Below are 25,281 nucleotides of genomic sequence, written 5' to 3' on the forward strand. Positions count from 1 at the left end.
TATTTTCTCCCATTCCATAGGTTGCCTTTTAATTTCATTGATGGTTTCTATGAGATTTCAAATGTGAGGGAAGAAGAAAGAATATTGATTGTCACTTTATCTGTAACTTATACTGATTATTAAGACTGATAATTAAATGCACTTAGAACTCAACTAGAGGGGGTGTTGTGTTTTGGTTGCCTAAAAAATAAAACAATACCATTTTTCTGTTTGTTTCTAGAGGTGACTTGAAAAAATTAGGGTCAAATGTAGAGATTTTCATGTAATTTTGTTATTTCTCTTTAAACTTTAGATACACAATTACGATGATGCCCTACACTGGTACTGTTATTCTTTGAGAATTTATGAATCTGATCAAATGGATATGGAATTCCCCAAGCTGAAGAGGAACATGGCTTCCTGTTACCTGCATTTGAAACAACTTGATAAGGTCTTTTGATTCATCTGTTTTTCAAAGTCAGCAAATGTTGTCATGCTCAGGGCACAGATATAGATGCAGTGGTGTGACTTCTTGGCTGTTAGGTCAGGAGATCTAGGAGTTCCATCATACAGGACAAAGCCAAGCTGATATTTTCCTGATTTGTATACTCTCCCTGTTAATTAATGGAATTCCCACAAGGAGATAGAATTTGGGAGACCCTTAATTCCATTACTTACTCTTTATTTTTGCACCCTATTCTGAAAGGTAATATATCACTGGAACTCCTGAACAAAGTTATTTGCTACTAACCATCTCCAATATTTCCCTTTGAGGCAGACTAAATTTTAAGGTACACTTTTTTTTTTTTTTTACACAAGGATTCAATGAGAACAAATACTTGGATGAAATGGTTATTCTTTTACTTTCTGGGTTATCTCTTGCCCTAGAAAATTTTCAGAAATATATATATATTTTTTTATCAGAACAGAGTTCTGAAAGGTAAAAGATAAAAACTTATTTAAGGATAGAACCATTCATACTTCCCAAAGCAATTGGGACATTTCTTCCTTTTGATATCATATAGCATGTACATATGGGTGGGTGGTATTGGCTCATGAAAAGACAAAGAAAAGGAAGGACAAACAAGAAGGAAAAGTGTGGACCCAGATAAACTATGAAGGTTTTTGTTGCTTTTCAAGTTTATTGACAAGTTTAGGAGAAAATATATGGTTAAGGGCTATAATTCCAGACATTTTCTTTGAAGATTTGTTTACTTTGAAGGGTTGTTTGATGAAACACTTCGGATTTTCTTTCAAAAGAATATATACGATTTCATTTATATGTTATAAATTCATAGTCCTGGAAGAGAAGTAGAAATTTAGCTTAATTCATAGTTCTGCACAGGCCAGCATTTAAGTGTTTCATAAAGATAGTTGACTACTATTTACTTAAAGACATGAAAAGATTATCATACAGATTTTGTTACAGGATATCATTAACTATTTCAGAAAAATAGTTGCCTACTGCCTACCTAGAGCTTTGTAACTTCCATGATTTATATTGGCCTGGAAAATTGGGAAGGACATGGACCTGGAATTAGACATGCCAGTTGTGGAGATGGATGCATCCTCTGCAGGCCAAGGAGGGATATCCAATCAGATTGTCAAAATAGAAAGAATACAGTATGAGACACTGATAGTCTTTGAGTTTACAGAGATGAACAAGACATAGTTGCCTTCAACTCAGCCAAGTAGCTGGCATCAGGGTATCCTGATGGGCAAATAAATAGATCATGGCAATGAGAAAGTCTTAAGTACTGGAAATATTTCATAAGTTAGAAATATAGGTAGATGGCATCACATAAGCATATCATCAGGGAACAGGTCTTCAGCCATAGAGATTTGAACTCAGAGGCTGGATTCAAAGCTTTGGGGCATTGGGAGTATGTGTAAATAGTCAAAAAAGAGAAGGTAGAGCTCCAAACTGGAATATGAAGCTCTTTTTAAGAGTGGAGCTCAGGCATAGGGAGCCAGACTGGGATGAATTATCAGAACTAGATACAGTCTTCCAAGACTTAAAGCACTGATTCTTAAATCTCTTTTAACTAATATCAAGTTTGGTCTTAGAGGCTAGTATACTCCTGAACCTATAAATGGGAGGTCAAATGTAGTTTAGTAGTGAGGAGGGGAAGAAGAGAACAAGAAATGAGGCAATTCCTAATAGTGCATGCTTAGTGTGTGATTATGTCATCTAAGGCCAGATTGGTGTTAAGCCAAAAGTTATTTTGAATATGTTCAAGGTACTCTTGTTGATTACTATTAATCTTATGTCTCCATTTCATTCTTCCTTTCTTGACTGATTTGTTGTTGCCCTGGTCAGTTTGGCTTAGTGGTTAGAGTGTTGGCCAGCAGACCAAAGGCTCCTGGGTTTTCTTCCTGGTCAAGGGCATGTACTTCAGTTACAGGCTCAATTCTGGGCCCTGGTTGGAGGTGGGAGGCAACCAATCGATGTGTCTCTGTCACATCGATGTTTCTCTCTCTCCCATTCTTCTCTCCCCTCCACTCTCTCTAAAAAAAAAGGAATCAATGGAAAAAAATATCCTGGGGTAAGGATTAAAAAAAAAAAAAGATGTGATTTGTTACCTTCCATATGTAAGGAATACTCTCCTGTGTACTAGGGCAGATAGAAAGGTGAAAAAATTCACACAATCGTATTTTACTATTTTCCCTTAACCTTGTTAATTTTCATTGTCCACTGTTTTTCACTTTTTCCCTTGAGCTACTTAAATATTATTCATAAAATTTATGAAACCATGTTTATTAGATATGTTAAAATTTTATGGTTTTTCAGCTAGGCACTCAATAACACTAATTCTTTTTGACTTTCTATTATATTCCTCGCAAAGGTAATTCTAAAATGTTTTTTTTTCCTTAAGCCCCCATGCCTTATATTTCCTTTTGGCAGAAAACCTTATCTTGAAATTTTCTGAGCTTTTAGCAGCTGACAGGAACTTCAACTTTTGTCCTCTTTACTTACCCTTTCTTCTCCCATATATATCTCTGAGAAAGAAATAACTTTTTCTGTGGCCCTTCTCTACAAATCTGTCCTAGCTCTTTAAACTTTCTTTGTTTACTGTTTTTTCCCCTGTCACTATAATTTTTTTTTAGGTCTTCTTCAACCTTGTCAGCATCTTCAAATTATAGTTCTCTCTTTGTCCTTTCATCACCAAAATAGAAAATCACTGCCTATATTTTTTCAGTATTTATTTTTTCAAATATATTTATTGACTATCTACTACATGTTAAGTACTGTCCTAGGCATTGGAGATAGAGTAATGAACAAAACAGACAAAACACCTACACCCATGGAGTTTATACTCTACTAAGAGAGACAGATAATAAAAAGATAAGTGTTATAGTATATTACAGAAGCCAGCAAATTTTCTGTAAAGAATCAAATAGTAAATATTTTTGGTTTTGTGGGCAACTGTTCCACTCTGCTGTTGTACCATGAAAGCAGCCACAGACCATATGTAAACAAATTGGCATGGTTGTGTTTCAATAAAACTTTATATTTAGGAAACATTAAAATTTAAATTTCATAAATTTTTATGTATCATAAAATATTATTTTTCTTTTGAGTTTTTTCAACCTTTCAAAAATGTAAAACCATTCTTAGCTTGTGAACTGTGCAAAAATAGACAGTGGGCTGTATGTAGCCCAAAGGAGAAAACTAAGCAGAAAAAGGTGGTACAGTAAAACCTTGATATAACGGACAAATTCGGGTGAAGGGACGTCCTTTAAAGCTGAAAGTTCCTTATATAATAAAGTAGGTTTTCTGAATGTGTTTGTTAAAAAATTGACACATTAGTTAGTTTACCTGTTTTTACTTACATAAACACTTTGTGTAATTAAAATTAAGTCTGCATGAAAAGTTTAATTTCACAGAAAAGTTTTCTATATGTACCACAGTACTTATAAGTTTATACTGAATAGGTCTAGTAAATGCGTGCATTTACCAGTCACCTCAAGGAAACAAATGCACATAGCAGGGGCTTGGCTTAGTGCCCATAGGAACATGGGTCAGCACATGTTTTTTTGTTTTGTTTTGTTTTGTTTTTTTAAAACATATCTTTATTGATTTCAGAGAGAAGAAAGGAAGGGGAGAAAGATAGAAACATCAATGATGAGAGAGTCATTGATTGGCTGCCTAGCCAGCAACCCGGGCATGTGCCCTGACCAGGAATCGAACCCTGATCTCCTGGATCCTAGGTTGATGCTCAACCGCTGAGCCATGCCCAGCCGGGCTGGGTCAGCACATGTTAAAACTGCTTCAGATAGTTACGCCACACGACAACAGAACCAATTACCTCATGATACGGTATGATCACGTGCCAATCATTCACTGAACATTGTTTACAAGTGATGACTCTTGGATTTAAATATGTAGACTATAGTTGTAGATATGTAGTATTTATTTATGTTGGCAAAATTACTAGTGTTTTTTCCAACATATGGCTTATTTGCTAAAATTTGTTATAAAAGTGAACTAATAACAAAAAATAACTGTAGGAGATGTGATCAGGGAAGTAGTGTTATTAACCCAAAGTGAGATGGAGAGCCATTGGGGGGTTTGGGCAGAGGGGTGACATGAGCTGACTTGTGTTTCAATAAGTTCACTCTGGCTGCTGTGTTGAATAGATTGGGGTGGTGCAAGGGTAGAAGCAGGAAGACCAGTTAGGAGGTCATTGAAATAATCTAGGCAAAAGATGATGGTGTTGTGGATCAGGGTGGAAGAAGTGTGGATGGTAGGAAGTGGTCAGATTCTAGATAGATTATAGAAGTAAAGCTGACAGAATTCTTTGACATACCCAGATGTAGGACAGGAGAGGAAGAAGACACAAGGATGACACTAAGCTTTTGGCCTCACTACCAACTCCCCTCTTGATGATTTTTGCATCTATGATTCTATAAACTGCTCTTATGAAGATCACTAGTGACCTTTTAATGATCAAGTCTAATGATCTTTTCTCAGTCCTCCTTGCACAAAACAGTGTAATACTGTCAACCGCTTCTTCCTTCTGAAAACTTTCTCTTTGTCTTCTATGACATCTTCTCTTAATCCTATTGCTTTGACTATTCCTTTTCTATTTCTGTTACTGGCTAGTCTCTTTTCATCAAATAAATGTTGGATGAGGGCAGGTACTATGTTCATCTTGTTCACCATTTTATCCCTAATGCCCATGACCATCCTTGGTACATGGTAAGTTTTCAATAAAAATTTGTTCAGTGAATTTATTCTCTGGTCCCTTCTTTTCTTTCTTTTTTATACCCTCCCCTCAGTAATACAGCACATGTTTTCTTAGCTTCAGCTCTTCATTCCTGAATTTATATCTCTAGCCCTGATCTCTTTCATAGCCCACATTCACTCCTCTTCTGTCTTTGGGTGTATATCTAGCTATCTATGACTGAAATCTTAGACTCATGGATTCCTTCTTCTCCCCTTATATTCAACAATGTGCCAACTCTGGTCAATTCTATCTCTGCAGTATTTTTACCAAGTATCTCCTATCTTCACCTCACTACCGTAGTCCAAGCAAGCCCTCATTAACTCTTAAGGTTGTGAGAATAATCTTCTAACTGATTATTGTATCTTGCTCAGTAATCTTCAGTGGCTCCCTGTAAATAAAGACCAAATTCCTTAGTACTTGAGGTTCTCCATAATCTATAAGTAACATAATTTTCTCTCTTTACATGTGTACTATGTTTGACTTCAACTGGAATGCCTGCTGCTTTCTAACCACATATCTATGCTTTTCTGCCACTGTACCTTTTCCCATGCTTCTGCATTGCAAATTTCCTCTTCCTGGCATCCCTACCTTTTAAAATTCTTTTTTCAAAGCCTACCTCTTAGTGATATTCTTAGCTTCCTAAGGAAATTTCTGAAACTTGCTCTTCCTCTAAGACTTTGTAACACTGCTGATTATATCTAAGTACTTAAGTTCTGCCTTGTATTCTAGTTATTTGTATACTTGATTTAGCTGCCTATTAGATTACTATCTCCTTGAGGACAGGGACCATGTCTTATCTCTATTTTCCCTGATATCTAGCATAGAGCCTAATGCATAGTAAGCACTCGTTACATTAAGAGATAGTCACAGAGCCCAGCTGGTGTGGCTCAGCAGCTGAGTATCCACCTATGATTTTGTAGATTGCGGTTCGATTCCTGGTCAGGGCACATGCCCAAGTTGTGGGCTCGATCCCCAGTGGGAGGCGTGCAAGAGGCAGCCAATCAATGACTTGCTCATCATTGATGTTTCTATCTCTCCCTCTCCCTTCCTCTCTCTCTGAAATCAATAAGTTATATATATACATATGTATGTATATATATTTTTAAAAAAGAAAAAAGGTTGAAAATTGCTGCTGTAAATCATAATAAAACTTGATTTTTGTTAACAGATGGTTAATGGATTGTTTTGGTGATAGTCTAAGTTAATGGCAATGCACACTTGAGTATTCTTTTTTATGTCTGATCTTACTTGTTACTTAGAAAATCTCACTTTTGAGTGGGCTTAGACTTAGGGGTAGAAGCTCTCAGAGAGAACGACATACATCTCTTGGCAATCTGTTCCTGGCGTTTTTCTTTGGCCTCCTTATTCTCTTTGCAAAAAAAAAAAAGCATATTCTGTGGCCTCTTTCTTATTTTTCTTAGTATGTTGTTTCTTCAGAGCAATATACTGATGTCTGTGTTGCAAGTCACATGGAGTAACAGGACGCTGAATCTTGGGAGCTTGGTTCTAGGTTTCTTACCATCTTTGTTTAGGAGCTTGCTCACACCATACTGGTGGACATCATCTTCTTTAGAGAGACTGAAAAGTTTGTGGATTCTGCTAGCTCTTTTGGTTCCCAGGTGTCAAAGCACAGTAGTATCTGAGACCAGAAATATCCCTCCCCTCCCCTTTTTTTTACAATGACCAAGTTGAGAACACTCAGATTGGCATCCACAATGCAACCCCAAACAGATTTATGCTTTCTTCCTCCAGTCCTCCTTGGCCTATAATAGGAATGCTCTTTACTCAGTAGCAGGAGGACACAGCCATGGGTCAAGACACCCTACCTCATGGGGAAACCTTGTTTGTCATTCCCACCACTGATTCAAACCACATAACCCTCCATTCTTCACCCAGAGTTTCAGCAGCAGCTTCTGTGGCTTCTAATAAAAGGTACAAAGTTTGCACTCATTGTCCACTTCAGTGGGTTCCTGGCAGTCGGTGACTGGGAAAGAGATCTCCAGCTCCTTTCTGAAGAAGCCAACTGCCTCCGAGGCACCACGAAAAAGAGGCACAATTGAGTATTCTTTAATCTTATACAGAAATTCCATCCTCAGCTTGCAACTGTAGTTGAGGCACATGAGTGTCATTAGTACTACTATAGTTTGATAAAACTAAAGCACAATCTCAAACCACAGTATGGCATTGAGACTTACAAAACAGCTACAAGGTGAGGCTATTTATAGAATATTCTTATGACCTAAAGTAAAAACAACCATGTGTCATGTCCTGGTTTTATATTGGTTCTGTTTATTATATAAAGTTCTAAAAATCATGCCCTTCCATTTCAGGACCGAAAATGAGCTTGTGATCTATAGAAGTAAACTAGTTATGTTCACTAGATGGCACTGTGACCTCCGTTTGTACTATAACAGCTTGTCATAGATTTTTTTTTTCCTCCAATTTATCTTTATTGTTGAAAGTATTACAGATGTCCCCTTTTCCCCCCATTGACCCCCCCACTTCACTCCCTCCCCCCTCAGGCCTTCACCACATTATTGTCTGTGTCCATAGGTTATGCATATATGCATATAAGATCTTTGATTAATATCTCTCCCTCACCCCCACCCCCACTTTCCCTCTGAGATTCGTCAGTATATCATAGATTTTGAAGTGATTCTGTGATGCTTTGGCAAGTATAGCCTTTCTCACAAAGTATCTGTATAGATGTAAAAGAAAGTTAGCACTTAAGTAAACATGAGATGAAGGTCAATTGTGGCTCAATATTTATTTATTTTTAATATATCTTTATTGATTTCAGAGAGAAGAAAGAAGAGGGAGAGAGAGAGATAGAAACGTCAATGATGAGAGAGTCATTGATTGAGCCCACAACCCAGGCATGTGCCCTGACTGGCTCATTCTTTATACAACTAGACTGCAAAAATACTGTAATTGAAGTTTCAAGTCAACAAATATTTATGGAATGCCCAATCTGTGCCTGCTGCTATAGAATAAGTAGAAGACAGGGTTCTGTCTGTAGATAAGCTTAAAATATTATTGTGTAAACAGGATTTACATGTATGAAATAATTAGAAAGTAATAAAAGTGCACAATTGAATATCAAATTGTGTGGCATATACCATATGAATTTGGAATAAAATATGTAGACGACCTTCATGAATATTGATTGAATGTACATATAACCTGAAGCCGAAAAGAGTACTAATATGTTACAAAACAGAGTCAGATCTGGAGAGACCTAGATGGTCTGAAATGATCAGCTTATTCTTACAAGATGAAAAACAGGGAACAACAAAACATCCTGTACTTGGATCTCCAAAACTAACTGTACAAGAATAAAATAGATAAATGTGGCTTAACAGCAGCAACAACATGTGAAACATTTGGGGTTGCTAGTTAACTCTAGGCTCGACATAAGCCAATAATGCTAAAGAAGTTTATTCAAATTAGGTTACATCATTAGAAATATAACATATAGAAGAAGAGTGGTAATTACTCTGTATTCTGCTCTGGTTTCAGTATATCTGAAGTATTGTGTTAGACTGGGGGCAACACTTTTTAAAAAAAATATATGTCTTTATTGATTTCAGAGAGAGGAAGGGAGAGGGAGAGAGAGATAGAAACATCATTGATGAGAGTCATTGATCAGCTGCGTCCAGCACACCCCTGACTAGGGACCAAGCCTGCAACCTGGGCATGGGCCCTGACTGGGAATTGAAGCATGATCTCCTGGATCCTAGGTGGATCTTCAACCACTGAGCCACTCCTGGCTTGGCTGGGGGGCAACACTTTTGAAGAAGGGTGTTGATAAACCCTAATGTGCCAAGGGGAAGGCACTCAGGATGGTGTGAGTACTTAAAACCATCTTATTCGAAGAATAAAGGAAATATGGATGTTAAACTTGGAAAACAGAACATTTAGGAGGAACCATGATAGCTTTCTCCTAATAATTGAATGGCCGTGAAGGAGTAAATGGATTAAAATTATTTCGTGCATGTTTTTATGGGCAAGAACTACAAGCAGCGAGACTTCAGGTCATCATAAGGAAACTCTGTCTAATGATTAGGCCTGTCCAAAAACTGAAACAGATTTTCATAAGATTCCCTCTCCCTGAAGAATTTAAGCAGAGACTGAATGACCACTTGGCGTGAATGTTATAGAGAAGATTCAAACATCAGAAGAATTTTTTGAATAAGAGAACTTTGAGTTCTCTTCCAACCATATTGTTCTAAGATACCAGTATAATCTGATAAAATCTATAGTAGTCAAAGAATATTTTGTATAGTTCATAATTTCACAGATCATTGAATTTTAGAACTGCAGGTACCCTTACAAATTTCTTATAAAAATCAAATTTATTGAAGTATCATTTACATAAAAAGCACTCATTTTGAGTCTACGGTTAGATGATTTTGACAAATATGTACTCCAGTATATCGGCTACCCCAATCTAGATGTAGGATACCTTCATACCTAGGTTTTCTCATGCTCCTTCCCAGTCAGTCTCCATCTCCACTTACAGCCCCAGGCAATGACTGATATGCTTTCTATCACTATGGATTAGATTTACCTTCCCTAGAGTTTCCTATAAATGGAATCATACAGTATATACTTGGGGGGGGGGGGGTCCTGCCTTTTTTTACTCAGCATGTTTTAGAGAATCGTTCATGTTGTTGCATATATCAATAGAGTGTTTCTTTTTATTCCTGAGTAATATTTCATTGCATGGCTACACCACAATTTGTTTATCCATAAATCTGTTGATGGTCATTTTGATTGTTTTCAGTTTGAGGCCATTATGAATAAAGCTAATATGAACATTCAAGATAGAAGTCTTTGTATGGATATTGGTTTTGATTTCTCAGGGAAGTATTTAGAAGTGGAATTGTTGGGTCATATGGTATGTGCATTTCTAAGTTTATAAGAAACCATCAATCTGTTTTCCTAAAGAGTTGTGCCATTTTATGTTCCTGCCAGCAATGGATGACAGTGCCAATTCACCCATATCCTTGTCAACATACGTATTTTCAATACTATTTTTAAAAATTTTGAGAGTATGTTTATTAAAGCTGGGGACAGTGAAATAAGGAAGGGCTTAGGCTAGATGAAGCAATAGGAGAGAGGCTAGGCGGGGCTGCTGACAGCTCGCTGGAGAGTCAGAGAAAAGGGGGTTAGCCTAAGACAAGTTGCCACTTCCCATTGCTCTCCTGGTTGCAAGCCTCCTGGGGTCCCTTACAGTTTAGGAGATGCACATCTGTGGCGGAAGAAGAGGGGGAAGGGAAAGGTGTGGGCATGCTTCTTGAAGGGAGAGTGAGCCAATCCTTTTTGACAACTCTAGTAGGTGTGTTATGGAATTTATTTTAATATAGTCAAATTTATTAAAATTTTTAATGGTTTATGCTTATTGTGTGCTAAGAAATTTTTGCCTGCCCCAAAATGGCAAATTTTCCACTATGCTTTATTCTAGAAATTTTATAGTTTTAATTTTTTTGTTTAATCCTATGATCCATTTTGAGTAAATGTGTGCACGCGTGCATATATGTGTGTATGTAAGTCAAGGTTCATTTTTTCCCATATAGATACCCTGTTGTTCTAGCACCAATATGGAAAGACTACCCTTAGCTAATTGAATTACCTCAGCACCTTTGTCAAAAATCAATTGATCATAAATATTTGGACCTGCTTCTGTACTCTCTTTTGTTCCGTTGATCCTATGTATCTATCTTTAGGCTAATATCTCACTCCCTTGATTTTTGTACCTTTATAGTAAGTCTTAAAATCAAGCTGTGTAAGTCTGCAACTTTGTTGTTTTTCAGAATCTTGTCTACTCTAAGTAATAGCCATCCTTTATATTTCCACATAAATTGTAAAAGCCGCTTGTTAATTACTACAAAAATGCCTGGTTGGATTTTAATTAGGATTTCATTGAATCTATAGGTTAATTTGAAGACAGCTAACATCTTAAAAATACTGTATTCCAATCCATTAGCACAGCATAGCTCTCTATTTTTTTTAGGTCGTCTTTAGTTTCTCTCATCAGTATCTTACAGTTTTCAGCGTAAAAATGATGCACATATTCTATTAACTTTATCCTAAAAAATTCATGTGTTTGGCAATATTGCAAGAAGTCTCACTTTCTTAATTTCAATTTCCAGTTGTTCGTTGCTAGTATATAGAAATACAGTTGATTTTTAAAATTGTGGTAAATGTTACCATCTTAATCATTTTTTGTATTGTTCAAAACATTACAGGTGTCCCTTTTTCGCCCGATTGATCCCTTTGACCCTGCCCCAGCCTCCTCCTCAGTCCCTTACCACACCATTGTTTGTGTCCTTGGGTTATGGATATATGCATATAAATGCTTTGGTTAATCTCTCCTTTCCTCCACCCCCCTCCTTCCCACTGAGATTCATCAGTCTGATCCATGCTTCAGTGTCATTGAATCTATTCTGTTCATCAGTTTATTAAGTTCTTTAGATTCCACATATAAGTAAGATCATGCGATGTTTCTCTTTCTCTGCTTGGATTATTTCCCTTAGCATAATAATCTCCAGGTCCATCCATACTGTCCCAAAGGGTACAAGATCCTTCTTTACAGCTGCATAGTATTCCATGGTATAAATATACCACAGCTTTTCTGTCCACTCATCTCCTGATGGGCACTTGGGCTGTTTCCAGATCTTAGCTATTGTAAATCATGCTGCTATGAACATAGGGGTGCATATATCTTTTCTGATTAGTGTTTTGGGATTCTTAAGGTATATTCTTAGAAGTGGGATCACTGGTTCAAAAGGCAGTTCCATTTTTAATTTTTTGAGGAAACTCCATACTGTTTTTTTATAGTGGCTGCACCAGTCTGCATTCCCACCAGCAGTGACCAGGGTTCCCCTTTCTCCACATCCTTGCCAGCAATGTCATTTGTTGATTTGTTGATGGTAGCCATTCTGACAGATGTGAGATGATATCTCATTGTGGTTTTAATTTGCAATTCTCTGATGATTAGTGATCTTGAGCATTTTTTCATATGTCTCTTGGCCATCTGTATGTCCTCTTTGGAGAAGTGTCTATTTAGGTCCTTTGCCCATTTTTAAATTAGATTGTCTTCCTCTTGCTGAGTACTATGAGTTCTTTGTACACTTTGGAAAATAACTCCTTATCAGATACGTCCTTGGCAAATATGTTTTCCCATGCTGTGAGGTTCCTTTGCATTTTGAGGCTATTTTCTTTTGCTGTGCAGAAGCTTTTTAGTTTGATGTAGTCCCATTTGTTTATTTTTTCTTTGTTTCTCTTATGCTTGAATATGTATCAGTGAAAATTCTATATGAGATGTATGTGACGTTACTGCCTATGTTTTCTTCCAGGATTTTTATGGTTTTGACACTTATATTTAAATTTTTTTATCCATTTTGAGTTTATTTTTGTGTACGGTGAAAGTTGGTGGTCTAGTTTCAGTTTTTGGTATGTAGCTGTCGAAGTTTCCCAGCACCATTTAAGGAAGAGACTGTCTTTACTCCATTGTATGCTCTTGCCTCCTTTGTCAAATATTAACTGACCTTAATGGCATGGGTTTATTTTGGGGGGTCTCTCTTCTGTTCCATTGATCTATATGTCTATTGTTGCACCAATACCAGGCTGTTTTGATTACAATGGCTTTGTAGTATGGTTTGATATCTGGAAAGTGATCCCTCCCACTCTGTTCTTTTTTTCTCTCAAGATGGCTGCGGCTATTTGGGGTCTTTTTTGGTTCCATATAAATTTTTGGAATATTGGTTCTAGCTCTGTGAAATATGCTGTTGGTATTTTAATAGTAATTGCATTGAATCTATAGATTGCTTTGGGTAGTATGGACATTTTAATGATATTAATTTTTCTAGTCCATGACCATGGTATATTCTTCCACTTGTGTATATATTTCTCTATTTCTTCAGTGTCCTGTAGTTTTCTGAGTAGAGGTCTTTTGCATCCTTGGTTAAGTTTACTCCTAGGTATCTTATTTTTTTAGTTGAGTGGTAAATGGTACTGTTTCCTTAGTTTCTGTTTCTGGGAGTTCATTGTTAGTGTATAAAAATGCCATTGATTTCTGGATGTTAATTTTGTATCCAGCCACCTTGCCAAATTCATTTATCAAATCTAGTAGTACTTTGATAGAGTCTTTAGGGTTTTCTGTCATGTCATCTGCAAATAATGAGTTTTACTTCCTCCTTTCTAATTTGGATACTTTTTATGTTTTTTTCCTGTCCAATGGCTGTGGCAAGGACTTCCAATACTATGTTGAATAAGAGTGGTGAAAGTAGACATCCCTGTCTTGTTCCTGGTTTTAAGGGAAATGGTTTTAGTTTTTGACCATTGAGTATGATGTTGGCTGTAGGTTTGTTGTATATGGCCTTTTTTATGTTGAGGTATGATCCCTCTATTTTCATTTTACTGAGACTTTTTATCAGAAATGGGTGCTGGATTTTGTCGAATGCTTTTTCTGCATTTATTGATAGGATCATATTTTTGTCCTTCATTTTTTTTTATGTGATATATTACATTTATTGATTTGCCAATGTTATACCAGCCTTGTATCCCTGGAATAAATCCCATTTGGTCATGGTGTATGATCTTTTTAATGTATTGATGGATCTGGTTTGCTATTATTTTCTTGAGGATTTTAGCAGGGATATTGGCCTGTAATTCTCTTTCTTTGTAGTTCCTTTATCTGATTTGGGATTAGGATGATGCTGGCCTCATAAAAAGAGTTTGGGAGTTTTCCTTCCTCTTTGAATTTTCTGGAATAATTTGAGGAAAATAGGTGTTAATTCTTCTTTGAATGTTTGGTAAAACTCGTCTGTAAATCCATCTGGGCCAGGACTTTTGTTAGCTGGGAGTTTTTGGATTACTGCTTCAATTTCATTAGTTGTTGTCAGCCTATTCAGGTTTTCTTCCTGATTCAGTTTTAGAAGATTTTATGCTTCTGGGTATTTGTCCATTTCACTCAGGTTGTCCAGTTTTTTGGCATATAGTTGCTCATAGTATTTTCTTACAATCCTTTGTATTTCTGTTGGGTCAGTTGTTAACCCGCCTCTTTCATTTCTGATTTTATTTATTTGGGTCCTCTCTTTGTTTTTTGGTGAGTCTGGCTAAAGGTGCATCAATCTTATTTATCTTTCCAAAGAACCAGCTTTTGGTTTCATTGTTTTTTTTTTGTATTATTTTTTTAGTCTCTATGTCATTAATTTCTGCTCTGATCTTTATTATTTCCTTCCTTCTACTTCCTCAGAACTTCTGTTGCTGTTCTCATTCTAGCTCTTTTTGTTGTTCCGTTAGATGGTTTAGGAGAGCTTTTTCTTGTTTCTTGAGGTATGCCTGTACTGCTATGAACTTTCCTCTCAGAACTGCTTTCGCTGTGTGCGATAGATTTCAGGTTCTTGTCTGTTCATTTTCGTTTCTTTCCATGAAGTGTTTGATTTCTTTCTTGATCTCAGTGGTAACCCATTCATTGTTTAATAACATACTGTTTCACCTCCATGTGTTTGAATATTTTTGAGTTTTTTTGTAGTGGTTGATTTCTAGTTTCATGGCATTGTGATCTGAGAAGATGCTTAATATGATTCCAATCTTCTTGAATTTGTAGAGATTTGCCTTGAGCCCTAGCATGTGGTCTATTTTTGAGAATGTTCCATGTGCACTTGAGAAGAATGTGTATTCTGCTGCTTTGGGGTGAAATGTTCTGTAAATGTTAATTAAATCCATTAGATCTAGTGTGTCATATAAGATCTATGTTTCTCTGTTGATTTTTTGTCTTGATGATCTGTCCAATGCTGTCTGTGGAGTGTTAAAGTCCCCACTATGATTGTGTTGCTGTCAATCTACCCCTTAACATCCACCAAGAAATTTTTTATATATATTGGTGCTTCTGTATTGGGTGCATATATATTTATTACAGTTAGTATTATGTAGTGACGATATTTGTCTCTTGTTATGGTCTTTATTTTGAAGTCTGTTTTGTCAGAAATAAGTATTGCTACTCCAGCTTTCTTTTCCTTTCCATTTGCATGAAATACTTTATTCCATCCTTTCACTTTTAGCCTGTGTGAGTCTTTTCCTCTCATGTGGGTCTCTTGTAGACAGCATATATTTGGGTCCTGTTTTCTTATCCATTCAGCTACCCTATGTCTTTTGGTTGGAGCATTTATTCCATTTACATTTATGTTTACTATAGACATATACTTATATAATGCCATTTTTTTTCTTTATGCTATTATACTTTTCTCTCCATATTCTTTTTCTTACAGCAGTCCTTTTAGCATTCCTTGCAATACTGGTTTGGTGATACTGAACTCCTTTAGCCTTTTTTTGTCTGGGAATCTCTTTATTTCACCTTCAGTTTTAAATGATAGCCTTGCTAGATAAAGCAGTTTTGGTTACATGTTCTTGCTTTTCATTACTTTGAGAACTTCATGCCACTCCCTTCTGGCCTGAAGTGTTTCTGTTTAGAAATCAGCTGTCAGCCTTATGGAGGTTCCCTTGTATGTCACTGCTTGTTTCTCTCTTGCAGCCCTTAATATTCTATCCTTGTCCTTGACATTTGCCATTTTAATTATGATGTGTCTTGGAGTGGGTCTCTTTGGGTCCCTCTTGTTTGGAACCCTCTATGCTTCCTGAGCTTGTGTGGCTTTCTCCCTCGCCAGCCTAGGAAAGTTTTCTGTCGTTATTTCCTCCACCAAGTTCTCTAACTCTTGCTCTCTTTCCTCCCCCTCTGGTACCCTTATGATGCGAATGTTGTTTCTCTTATGTTGTCCCAAAGCTCCCTTAGACTGTCCTAATGCTTTTTAAGCGTTTTTTCTTTTTGCTGCTCTGATTGAGTTTTTTCCTACCTTATCTTCTAAGTCACGTATTCTATCCTCTGCTTCATTGGGCCTGCTTTTAATTTCTTCCAGAGAATTCTTGATATCTGATATAGTATTCTTCATTTGTCCTTGATTCTTATTTATGATATTTAACTCTTTTTTCATTTTTTCACTAAGTTCCTCAACTTTTCCATTAAGTGTCTTGTGGTTCTCATTAAATTTCTTGAGTATCTTTATAACCATTACTCTGAACTCTTTTTCTGATAACTTGCTTAACTCCATCTCATCAGTGTGTTTTTCTGGCAATTACTCATTTTCTTTAGTTTGGGCATTGTTTCTTTTTCTCCTCATTTTAGTGACTCTTAGTGTTTGTATCTGTCTAATAAGTATTTTTGCTGTCTCCCAGTCTTGTGTGGTGTAATTTTGTAGTATATGTCCACTGGGACTGAGAGGTGTGTTTCCTTATACTTCTGAGCTATTGTCTCTAGTTGTGCCCCATTTGTGGGTGCCCTTTTTTGGGTTCTTTGGGCTCTCCGGTTGTGATTGGGTCTAGATTGTTGTTGACCCATTCTTGGGTGGACTCTCCTCTCAGATTGGCTAACTGTGTGTCTCAGCCCCAACCCCCAGATCAGATGCTTACTGGAGTTCTACACAATGCCTTACAGGAAGGTAGGGGGTCCCTGTTTGGCTGCTCAGTGCAGCCCTCTGGACCCTTTTTGTTTGGGAGACAGACACTGTGGGACTGCCTTTCCTATGATCAGCACCTTGTGTGAAAGAATCCTGTCATGGCTGCCATTAGAAACTTTAACTAGAATGGTGAAGTCCCCTCCTTTCAGGCACACTGTTCCCTTGGGTCCGCCTGCCCTCCGCACAGTGCTCTTCTTCTCTTCTCCTCTCGGTATTTGAAATCCCAGCTTTTCGATGCCAGCCCACACTCCCAAGGGGAGGGACCTTTGCAGCCTCTAGCCCTAGAGCCTCAGAGCCCAGCACAAGCTTCAGGGGAGACCCCCCCCTTTCTATGCCCCCATGCCCTCTTACCAGACTCTGTGATGTTTCTTTAGTGCTCCCTACTTGAAATATGTCCACTCCTGTATATTTCTCTGGTTTTTCCAAGCTGGCTACACAGTATTTTAGCAGTAAATTGTGTCTGTGACTGGGAGCAAGGGCACTCTGCATCTTGTCACAGTTCCACCATCTTCCCCTTCCCTCACCATCTTAACCATTTTTAAATGTACCGTTCAGTGACATTAGTACATACACAATATTGTGCAAACACTGGCTCCATCTCTGGAACTCTTCATCATGCAGAACTGAAACTGTGCCCATTAATCAGTAACTCACCACTTCTCCCAATCCCCAGCCCCTTGCAACCACAATTCTATGTTCTGTCTCTATAACTTTGACTACCCTGGGTACTTCATATAAGTGGAATCATACAATATTTGTCCATTTGTGATTGGCTTATTCCACATAGCATAATGCCCTCGAGGTTCATTCATGTCGTGTGTGTCAGAATTCCTACCTTTAAAAACTGAATAATATCCACTTGTATGTATATACCATTTGTTCATTCATTCATCTGTTGATGGACACTTGGGTTGCTTCCACCTTTTAGCTATTGTAAAACGCTTCTATGAACATAAGTGTACAAGTGTCTGAATTCCTATTTTCAATTCTTTTGAGTATATACCTTGAGTAGAATTTCTGGATCCTATGGTAATTCTTTAACATGTTGAGGAACAGCTACACTGTTTTTCATAGTGTCTACAACATTTTACCTTTCCACCAGAAATGCACAGATGCTCCAATTTCTCTATATCCTGATGAATACTTGTTATTTTCTATTGTTGTTGTTTTTGTAATAGCCGTCCTAATGGGTGAGAGAGAAGTGGTCTCTCATGTTAGTGATTTGCATTTCCCTAGTGTTGAAAACCTTTTCATGTGGATATTGGCCATTTGTATATCTTCCTTGGAGAAATGTAGATTTATTTTGCCCATTTTATCATTTGCTTATATTTTTGTTGAGTATAGGAGTTCTTTATATATTCTGCATATTAACCCATTACTAATATATAATTGGCAGGTATTTTCTCCCATTCTATGGATTGATTCTCTTTTCCCTTTTTTGCTAGTGTTCTTTGAAGCACAAACACTTTTAAAATTTGACGAAGTCCAAATATCTATTTTTTTATTTTGTTGTCTGTACTTTTGGTGTCATATTCAAAATATCACTGTCAAATCCAATGTTATGAAGACTTCCCCCTATGTTTTATTCTAAGACTTTTAAAAAATAGAATTTTAGCTTTTACATCTATTTTGTGTTAACTTTTGTATATGGTGTAAGATAACGGTCTGACTTCATTCTGTTGCAAGTGGATATCCTGTTTCCCCAACATCATTTGTTGAAAAAGACTGTCCTTTTTCCATTGAATATTCTTGGCAAAAATCATTTGGCCACATATGTGAGGGTTTAGTTATGGGTTTTCTCTTACATTTCATTGGCCTATATGTCTGTGCTTACATCAGAACCACACTATTTTGATTACTATAACTTTGTAGTAAGTTTTGAAATGAAGAAGTGTGAGTCCTCCAACTTTGTTCTTTTCTAAGACCATTTTTGGCTAGTCAGAGTCCCTTGAGATTACATACAAATTTTAGGATGGTTTTTTAAAAATTTCTGCCAAAAAATGCCATTGGGATTTTCATAAAGATTGCACTGAATCTGTAAATGACTTTGTTTATCTTCATTTCTTTTAAAAATGTTTTCATTGTAAAATATACATAATTTTTATTTATTCTTAACTTTTAGGTTTTTCTTATCTCCAATTTTTCCTGAGCTCTAGCACTTCATTCCTTTTTCTAATTCTGATTTATGCCATTCTTTTATGTCCTGTAACATTTCTCTAATGTCTTTTAGCTCATGCCAAAATAGGTTGGTTACACGTTTGATTTTTTTTAATTCTCTCCCTACCCACCCCGCCACTTCTGCCTTCCCTCTGAGATCCGTCAGTCTATTCCATGCTTCTTTGTCTCTGTATCTATTTTGTTCATGACTTTATTTTGTTCATTAGATTCCACATATGAGTAAGATCATGTGATACTTGTCTTTCTCTGACTTGGTTATTTCACTTAGCATAATACTCTCCAGATCCCACCATGCTGTCTCAAAGGGTAAAGGGTCCTTCTTTTTTTACAGCTACATAGTATTCCATGGTGTAAATGCCTGAGAAATTGCTTGATATGATTTCAGTCTTCTTGAACCTGTAGAGTCTTGTTTTGTGTCCTAACATGTGGTCTGTCTTTGAGAATATTCCATGTGCACTTGAGGAGAATGCATATTCTGTAGCTTTGGGGTGATCTATAAATGTCAATTAAATCCATCTGATCTAGTGTGTCATTTAGAGTCACTGTTTCCTTGTTGATTTTTTTGTCTGGAAGATCTATCCAGCAAAGTCATTGGGGTATTAAAGTCCCCTACTATGACTGTGTTGCCATCGATCTCTCCTTTAAAGTCTTCCAGAAGGTTTTTGTTTATTTGTTGTTTTTTTATCAGCCTGTTTGAGTCTTTTGTTCTGAGGTGGATCTCTTGTAGACAGCATATATTTGGGTCTTCTCTTCTTATTCATTCAGCTACCCTATGTCTTTTTATTAGAGTATTTAATCCATTTATATTTAAGGTTATTATTGATAAGTACTTATCTATTGCCATTTTTTAAATTTATGCCTATGTTTCTCATTTTCTCTGTTTCAGCTTATTACAGCAGTCCCTTTTAACATGTCTTGCAATGCTGGTTGGGTGATGATAAACTCCTTTAGCCTTTTTTTTTTTTTGGTCTGGGAGCTCTTTAGTTCACCATTTATCTTGAATGACAGCTTTGCTGGATAGATTGTTCTTGGTTTCAGATCCTTGTTTTGCATTTCCTTGAATACTTCATGCCATTCCCTTTTGGCCTTTAGAGTTTCTGATGAGAAATGACCTTACAGCCTTATGGGAGGTCCTTTGTAGGTAACAGATTGCTTTTGGCTTGCTGCCTTTAAGATTCTCTCTTTGTTCTAGACTTTTTGGCATTTTTAATTATGATGTGTCTGGGTGTGGGCCTCTTTGGGTTCTTCTTGCTTGGGACTCTCTGTACCTCTTGAACCTGTGTGCCTCTTTCCTTGACCCGGTTAGGGAAGTTTTCTGCCATTATTTCTTCAAACAGGTTCTCTAACCATTGCTTACTTTCTATATCTTCTGGCATTCCTATGATGTGAATATTGTTTCATTTTATGTTGACCCATAGCTCCCTTAAACTGTCCTGCTTTCTAATTGTTGTTGGTTTGTTGTTCTCTGATTTTTTTCTACCCTGCCTTTTAATTTGCTGATCCCATCCTCAGCTTCCCCTAACCTTCTGTTTATTCCTTCCATTGTTTTTTTATTTTATTTCTACTGTATCATTCTTAACTTCCTTCTAATTTCCATTTATTTTCTCATACTGTTGGGCATCCTTAGGATCAATATTCTGAACTCTATATCTGATAGATTGTTTATCTCCATTTCATTTAGCTCTTCTTTTGGAGAATTCTTTTGTTCTTTCACTTGAGATTTGTTTCTTTGTATCCCCATTTTGGCTGCCTGTTTGGGTTTGTTTCTTTATATTAGGTATATCTGCCAGGACTCTCAGTCTTTTGCATGTTCTCTGGTGCAGACCAATGTCAGATGCTGTTTGTGACTGGTCTTGATTACCCTGTTTGGAGCTTTACTCACTCCACAGCTTATGGCTCCCTCAGTGTGCCTAGGTGTGTTTGGACAGGACCAAGATGTGCACCAAGGTCTGCTTTTCCAAGCCCTGGGTTCAGAAGCAAATCAGGGGCAAAGACTCAAAGCATCCACTGGCTGTTACTCAGCCTCTTAAGGAGCCTCAGGCTGTAGAAACTCCATAGGGTAGGGCAGCTGATTGTTATTCAGTCTCTTAAGGAGCCTGAGGCTGTAGAAACTGCACAGGGTAGGGTGAGAGGTTTTCCAGCAGGTTGGGGAATTGCTCCCCCCGCCCCCAGGCAAAAGCTGCTTGGATGGGAAATGTCTGTATGAGAATGATGTCCTCTGAAATATAGGGAATGACTCATCACAGGAATCTAGATGACTACCCTTTGAGCTCTGTTCCAAGAGCCAGCATCCCTAGATTCTCCTTACACTGCTCTATTCCAATCTGCTCTTCCTCCCCTGGAGCCCAACGTGAGTGGCTGTATATGAAACTTTGTGTGTTGGCCCTTTAAGAAGATGACTGCATTTCAAGCTCTCTCCCCCTGGCAGATACCCTGCTGCTTTTCACAGCCAGATGTTATGTGGGCACCTTTCTTTCTTCTGATGCTCTGGGCTGGGAAGCCCAGCTTGGGGTTTAGACCCCAGAGTTTTCAGTGAGAACCCCCCACGGCTGAGATAACCCTCTGGACCTTCAGCTGCCTCATGTGGGATCCCAGCCAGCCCTCTCACGCCTCTGCACTTTGTAGCAGTCTCTATGCAGTCTCTGCTTTACGTCCTTGGTTATGAGGGTGCTCTCCAGCTAGTCTTCAGTTGATTGATCAGGATGGTTTTTCTACATTTTAGTTGTAATTCCAGTTTGGTCCTGAGAGAGTGTCGGTGTAGCTTCTACTTAATCTGCCGCCATCTTGGAATCCCAGAAGTTTCTCATTTTAATGAAGTCCAACTTACCATTTTTTTTTTTTTCAATAGATTGTGTTTTGGTCATGTGTTCAAAAAGTCATTGCCAAATCAAAGGTCCTTTATATTTTCTATTTTATGTTGTAGGAGTTCTATAGTTTGGGGATTTTCATAGAGGTCTATGATTTATTTTGAGTTCATTTTTGTAAAACACTTAAGGTCTGTGTACAGATTCATGTTGGGTGTTTTTTTTTTTCCTATGTGGATGTCCAGTTGTTCCAGTACTATTTGTTGAAAATATTGTCTTCATTTAAAAAATTTTGTGATTTCCCTCCTCTACTAGTGTGGAAATTATTTACTGTGGCTATTCTTATAATACTGGTCCTAAAAAGAATAGAATCCTTACTTAACTGTCCTCCATGTTTATATTCTTTTTGTGCTGCACTTTGGCTAATGTATTCTGTCTTGTTTTTCAGTTCACTATTTTTCTCCCCATTAGTTTCTAATTTGCTATTGAACCAATCCATTTTTCCATTTGGGTTATTGTGTTCATTTCGTGTAGTCCCCTTTTTTTCAGATCAACAATGTCACATTTTATAATTTCTGTTTCCTACAATCTTCTGTGATATTCAAAGTGTTTAACAACTGATATGGTATAGGCAGTAAATCAGAATGAATACCAGTTGGAAAAAATGCTGTAACTGTATCAGTATGTATTATTGATTATCAGCCTTGTTTTATATATTTTAACATATCTTTTATTTTTATAAACTTTGAAAACAGGTGTTTCATAGCCAGTTTTTGATAATTCTGGTATTTGTATCTTGAGAATATATTTCTGCTATTTGTTGTTTCTATTCATTCTCACTTACAGTGCCTTGATTCCTAGTGTGCTTGGTTTTTTTCTTAATGTTTTCTACTCATGATTCTTCTAAAAATATTTATGGAAATATTTTGAAGCCTAAGATAAAGATGTCTTCCTCCATAGGGGATATACACCTGCTTCTTCAGATTTTTGGGACTAATGAAAACTAAATTTATAGCTTGATATCTTTTGCCCTCCCATATAATGTCATTTGGGGCTGTAAATATATAAGAGTTTGTTAGTGTTACACCTCAGGGATTGGGTCTCCCCATCCTATTTTTAAAATTTTATTGTTAAGAGGATTACAGATGCCCCCCATTTCCTCCCATTGCTCCCCTCCACCCACCCAGTTCCCACCCCACCTCAGGCATTCACCACACTATTGTCTGTGTCCATGGGTTATGCATATATGCATACAAGTTCTTTAGTCAATCTTTGCCCCCCACCCCCCTTCCCTCTGGGGTCCATCAGTCTGTGGCATGCTTCAGTGCCTCCAGACCTATTTTGTTTGTTGGTTTATTTTGTTCACTAGATTCCACATATAAATGAGATCATGTGATACTTGTCTTTCTCTGAACTGGCTTATTTTTCTTAGCATAATTCTCCCTAGTTCCTTCCATGCTGTCTCAAAGGGTAACAGATCCTTCTTTTGTAGTGCTGCATAGTATTCCATTGTGTAAATGTACCACATCTTTTTTTATCCACTCGTCTACTGATGGGCACTTGGGCTGTTTCCAGATCTTAGATATTGTAAATATTGCTTCTATCAACATATTCTTTCTGATTAGTGTTTCAGGGTTCTTAGGATATATTCCTAGAAGTGGGATCACTGGGTCAAATGGCAGTTCCATATTTAATTTTTTGAGGAAAGTCCATACTGTGTTCCATAGTGGCTACACCAGTCTGCATTCTCACTAGCAGTGTGCCAGGGTTTACTTTTCTCCACATCCTTGTCAGCACTTGTTGTTTGTTGATTTATTGATGGTATCCATTTTAACAGGCGTGAGGTGACATCTCATTGTTTTAATTTGCATGTCTCTCATGACTTTGAGCACTTTTTCATATGTCTCTTGGCTATCTGTAAGTCCTCTTTGGAGAAGTGTCTATTTAGGTCCTTTGCCCATTTTTAATTGGATTGTTTGTATTCCCTTTGTTGAGTTGTGTGAGTTCTTTATATATTTTAGAAATTAACCCCTTATGTGATGTATCATTGGCAAATACATTCTCCCACACAGTGGCTTCCCTTTGATGTTGAGAATGGTTTCTTTTGCTGTGCAGAAGCTTTTTAGTTTGATGTAGTCCCATTTTTCCCCCTTTGTTTCTCTTTTCCTACTCGACATACGTGAAAATTCTGCTATGTGAGATGTCTAAGATTTTGCTGCCTTTGTTTTCTTCTAAGATTTTATGGTTTTACGACCTACAATTAAGTTTTTTATCCACTTTATGTTTATTCTTTGTATGGTGTAAATTAGTAGTATAGTTTCATTTTTTTGCATTTACCTCACAAATTTTCCCAACTCCATTTGTTGAGGAGACTGTCTTTACTCCATTGTATGCTCTTGCCTCCTTTGTCAAACATTAATTGACCATAATGGCTTGGGTTGATTTCTGGGTTCTCTTTTCTCTTTCGTTGATCTATATGCCTGTTCTTGTGCTAGTACCAGGCTGTTTTGATCACAATAGCTTTGTATAATTTTATATCTGATATTGTGATCCATCTAACTTTGTTCTTCTTTCTGAAGATTGCTGCGGCTATTAGGGGTCTTTTTTGGTTCCATATAAATGTTTAGATTACTTATCTAGTTCTGTGAAGTATACCGTGGTTATTTTAATGAGGATTATGTTGAATCTATAGATTGCTTTGAGTAGTATGGACATTTTAATGATGTTCATTCTTTCAATCTATGAATACAGAATATGCTTCCACTTGTTTGTATCTTCCTATCTTTCTTTTTTCAGTATCCTATAGTTTTCTGAGTACAGGTCTTTACCTCCTTGGTTAACTTTATTCCTAGATGTCTTATCTTCTTTCTGTTGCAGTGGTAAAAAGGGATTGCTTTTTTAGTTTCTCTTTCAGAGAGATCATTATTGGTGTATAAAAATACCATCTATTTGTGGATGTTAATTTTGTATCCTGCTACTTTTCTGAATTTATTTATTAACTGTAGTAGTTTCTTCATGGATTCTGTAGAGTTTTTTATGTACTACATCATGTCATTTGCAAATAATGACAGTTTTACTTCCTTCTTCCCAATTTGGATGCCTTTTTTCTTCTTGGCTGATCCCTGTGGCAAGATCTTCTAGGACTGTGTTGAATAAGAGTGGATATAGTGGGCAATCCTGTCTTGTTCATGTTCTTAAGGGAAACACTTTTAGATTTCACCTATTGAGTATGATGTTGGCTGTAGGTTTGTCGTAGAGTATATGGCCTTTATTATTTTGAGGTATGATCCCTCTATTCCCACTTTGCTGAGAGTTTTTATCAAAAATGGGTGCTGGATTTTGTCAAATGCTTTTTCTGCATCTATTGATATCATATGATTTTTTTTCATTTTATTAATGAGATATATCACATTTATTTTCCCACTCTGTTTTGCCACGTTTTTCTCAGAGCCAAGGTTACTTTTTTGCCATCCCCTAGGGATGTTGGTAAAGTGAGTTTTCTTCTGGTTTGCCCTTAGCCTAAGAGTGTAACCTCTTGGGCCTTGATGTCTGTTTCCCTGACCTAGTGAG

The 25,281-nt window shown here is 37.0% G+C and overlaps 2 protein-coding genes and 1 pseudogene across 2 annotated transcripts in view; 2 read left to right on the plus strand and 1 right to left on the minus strand.

Annotated features, from left to right (window-relative positions):
• Window positions 1–439, plus strand: part of TEX11 (testis expressed 11) — a 160,885-nt gene extending 160,446 nt beyond the window's left edge. Inside the window, exon 10 of the mRNA XM_087813373.1 lies at window positions 293–439. Within this exon, the coding sequence (XP_087669499.1) occupies window positions 293–439 (147 nt within the window). The remainder of the gene's footprint in view (window positions 1–292) is intronic.
• LOC107532900 (testis-expressed protein 11) overlaps window positions 1–25,281 on the plus strand; it is a 77,966-nt gene that overhangs the window by 11,411 nt on the left and 41,274 nt on the right. Inside the window, exon 2 of the mRNA XM_087813374.1 lies at window positions 293–430. The gene's annotated coding sequence lies outside the window, so the exon portion shown is untranslated. The remainder of the gene's footprint in view (window positions 1–292; window positions 431–25,281) is intronic.
• LOC148090510 (small ribosomal subunit protein eS6 pseudogene) lies at window positions 6,476–7,300 on the minus strand (annotated as a pseudogene).

The sequence above is a fragment of the Miniopterus natalensis genome, chromosome X (genome assembly GCF_054644295.1).
Source record: "Miniopterus natalensis isolate mMinNat1 chromosome X, mMinNat1.hap1, whole genome shotgun sequence".
NCBI classification, from domain to species: domain Eukaryota; kingdom Metazoa; phylum Chordata; class Mammalia; order Chiroptera; family Miniopteridae; genus Miniopterus; species Miniopterus natalensis.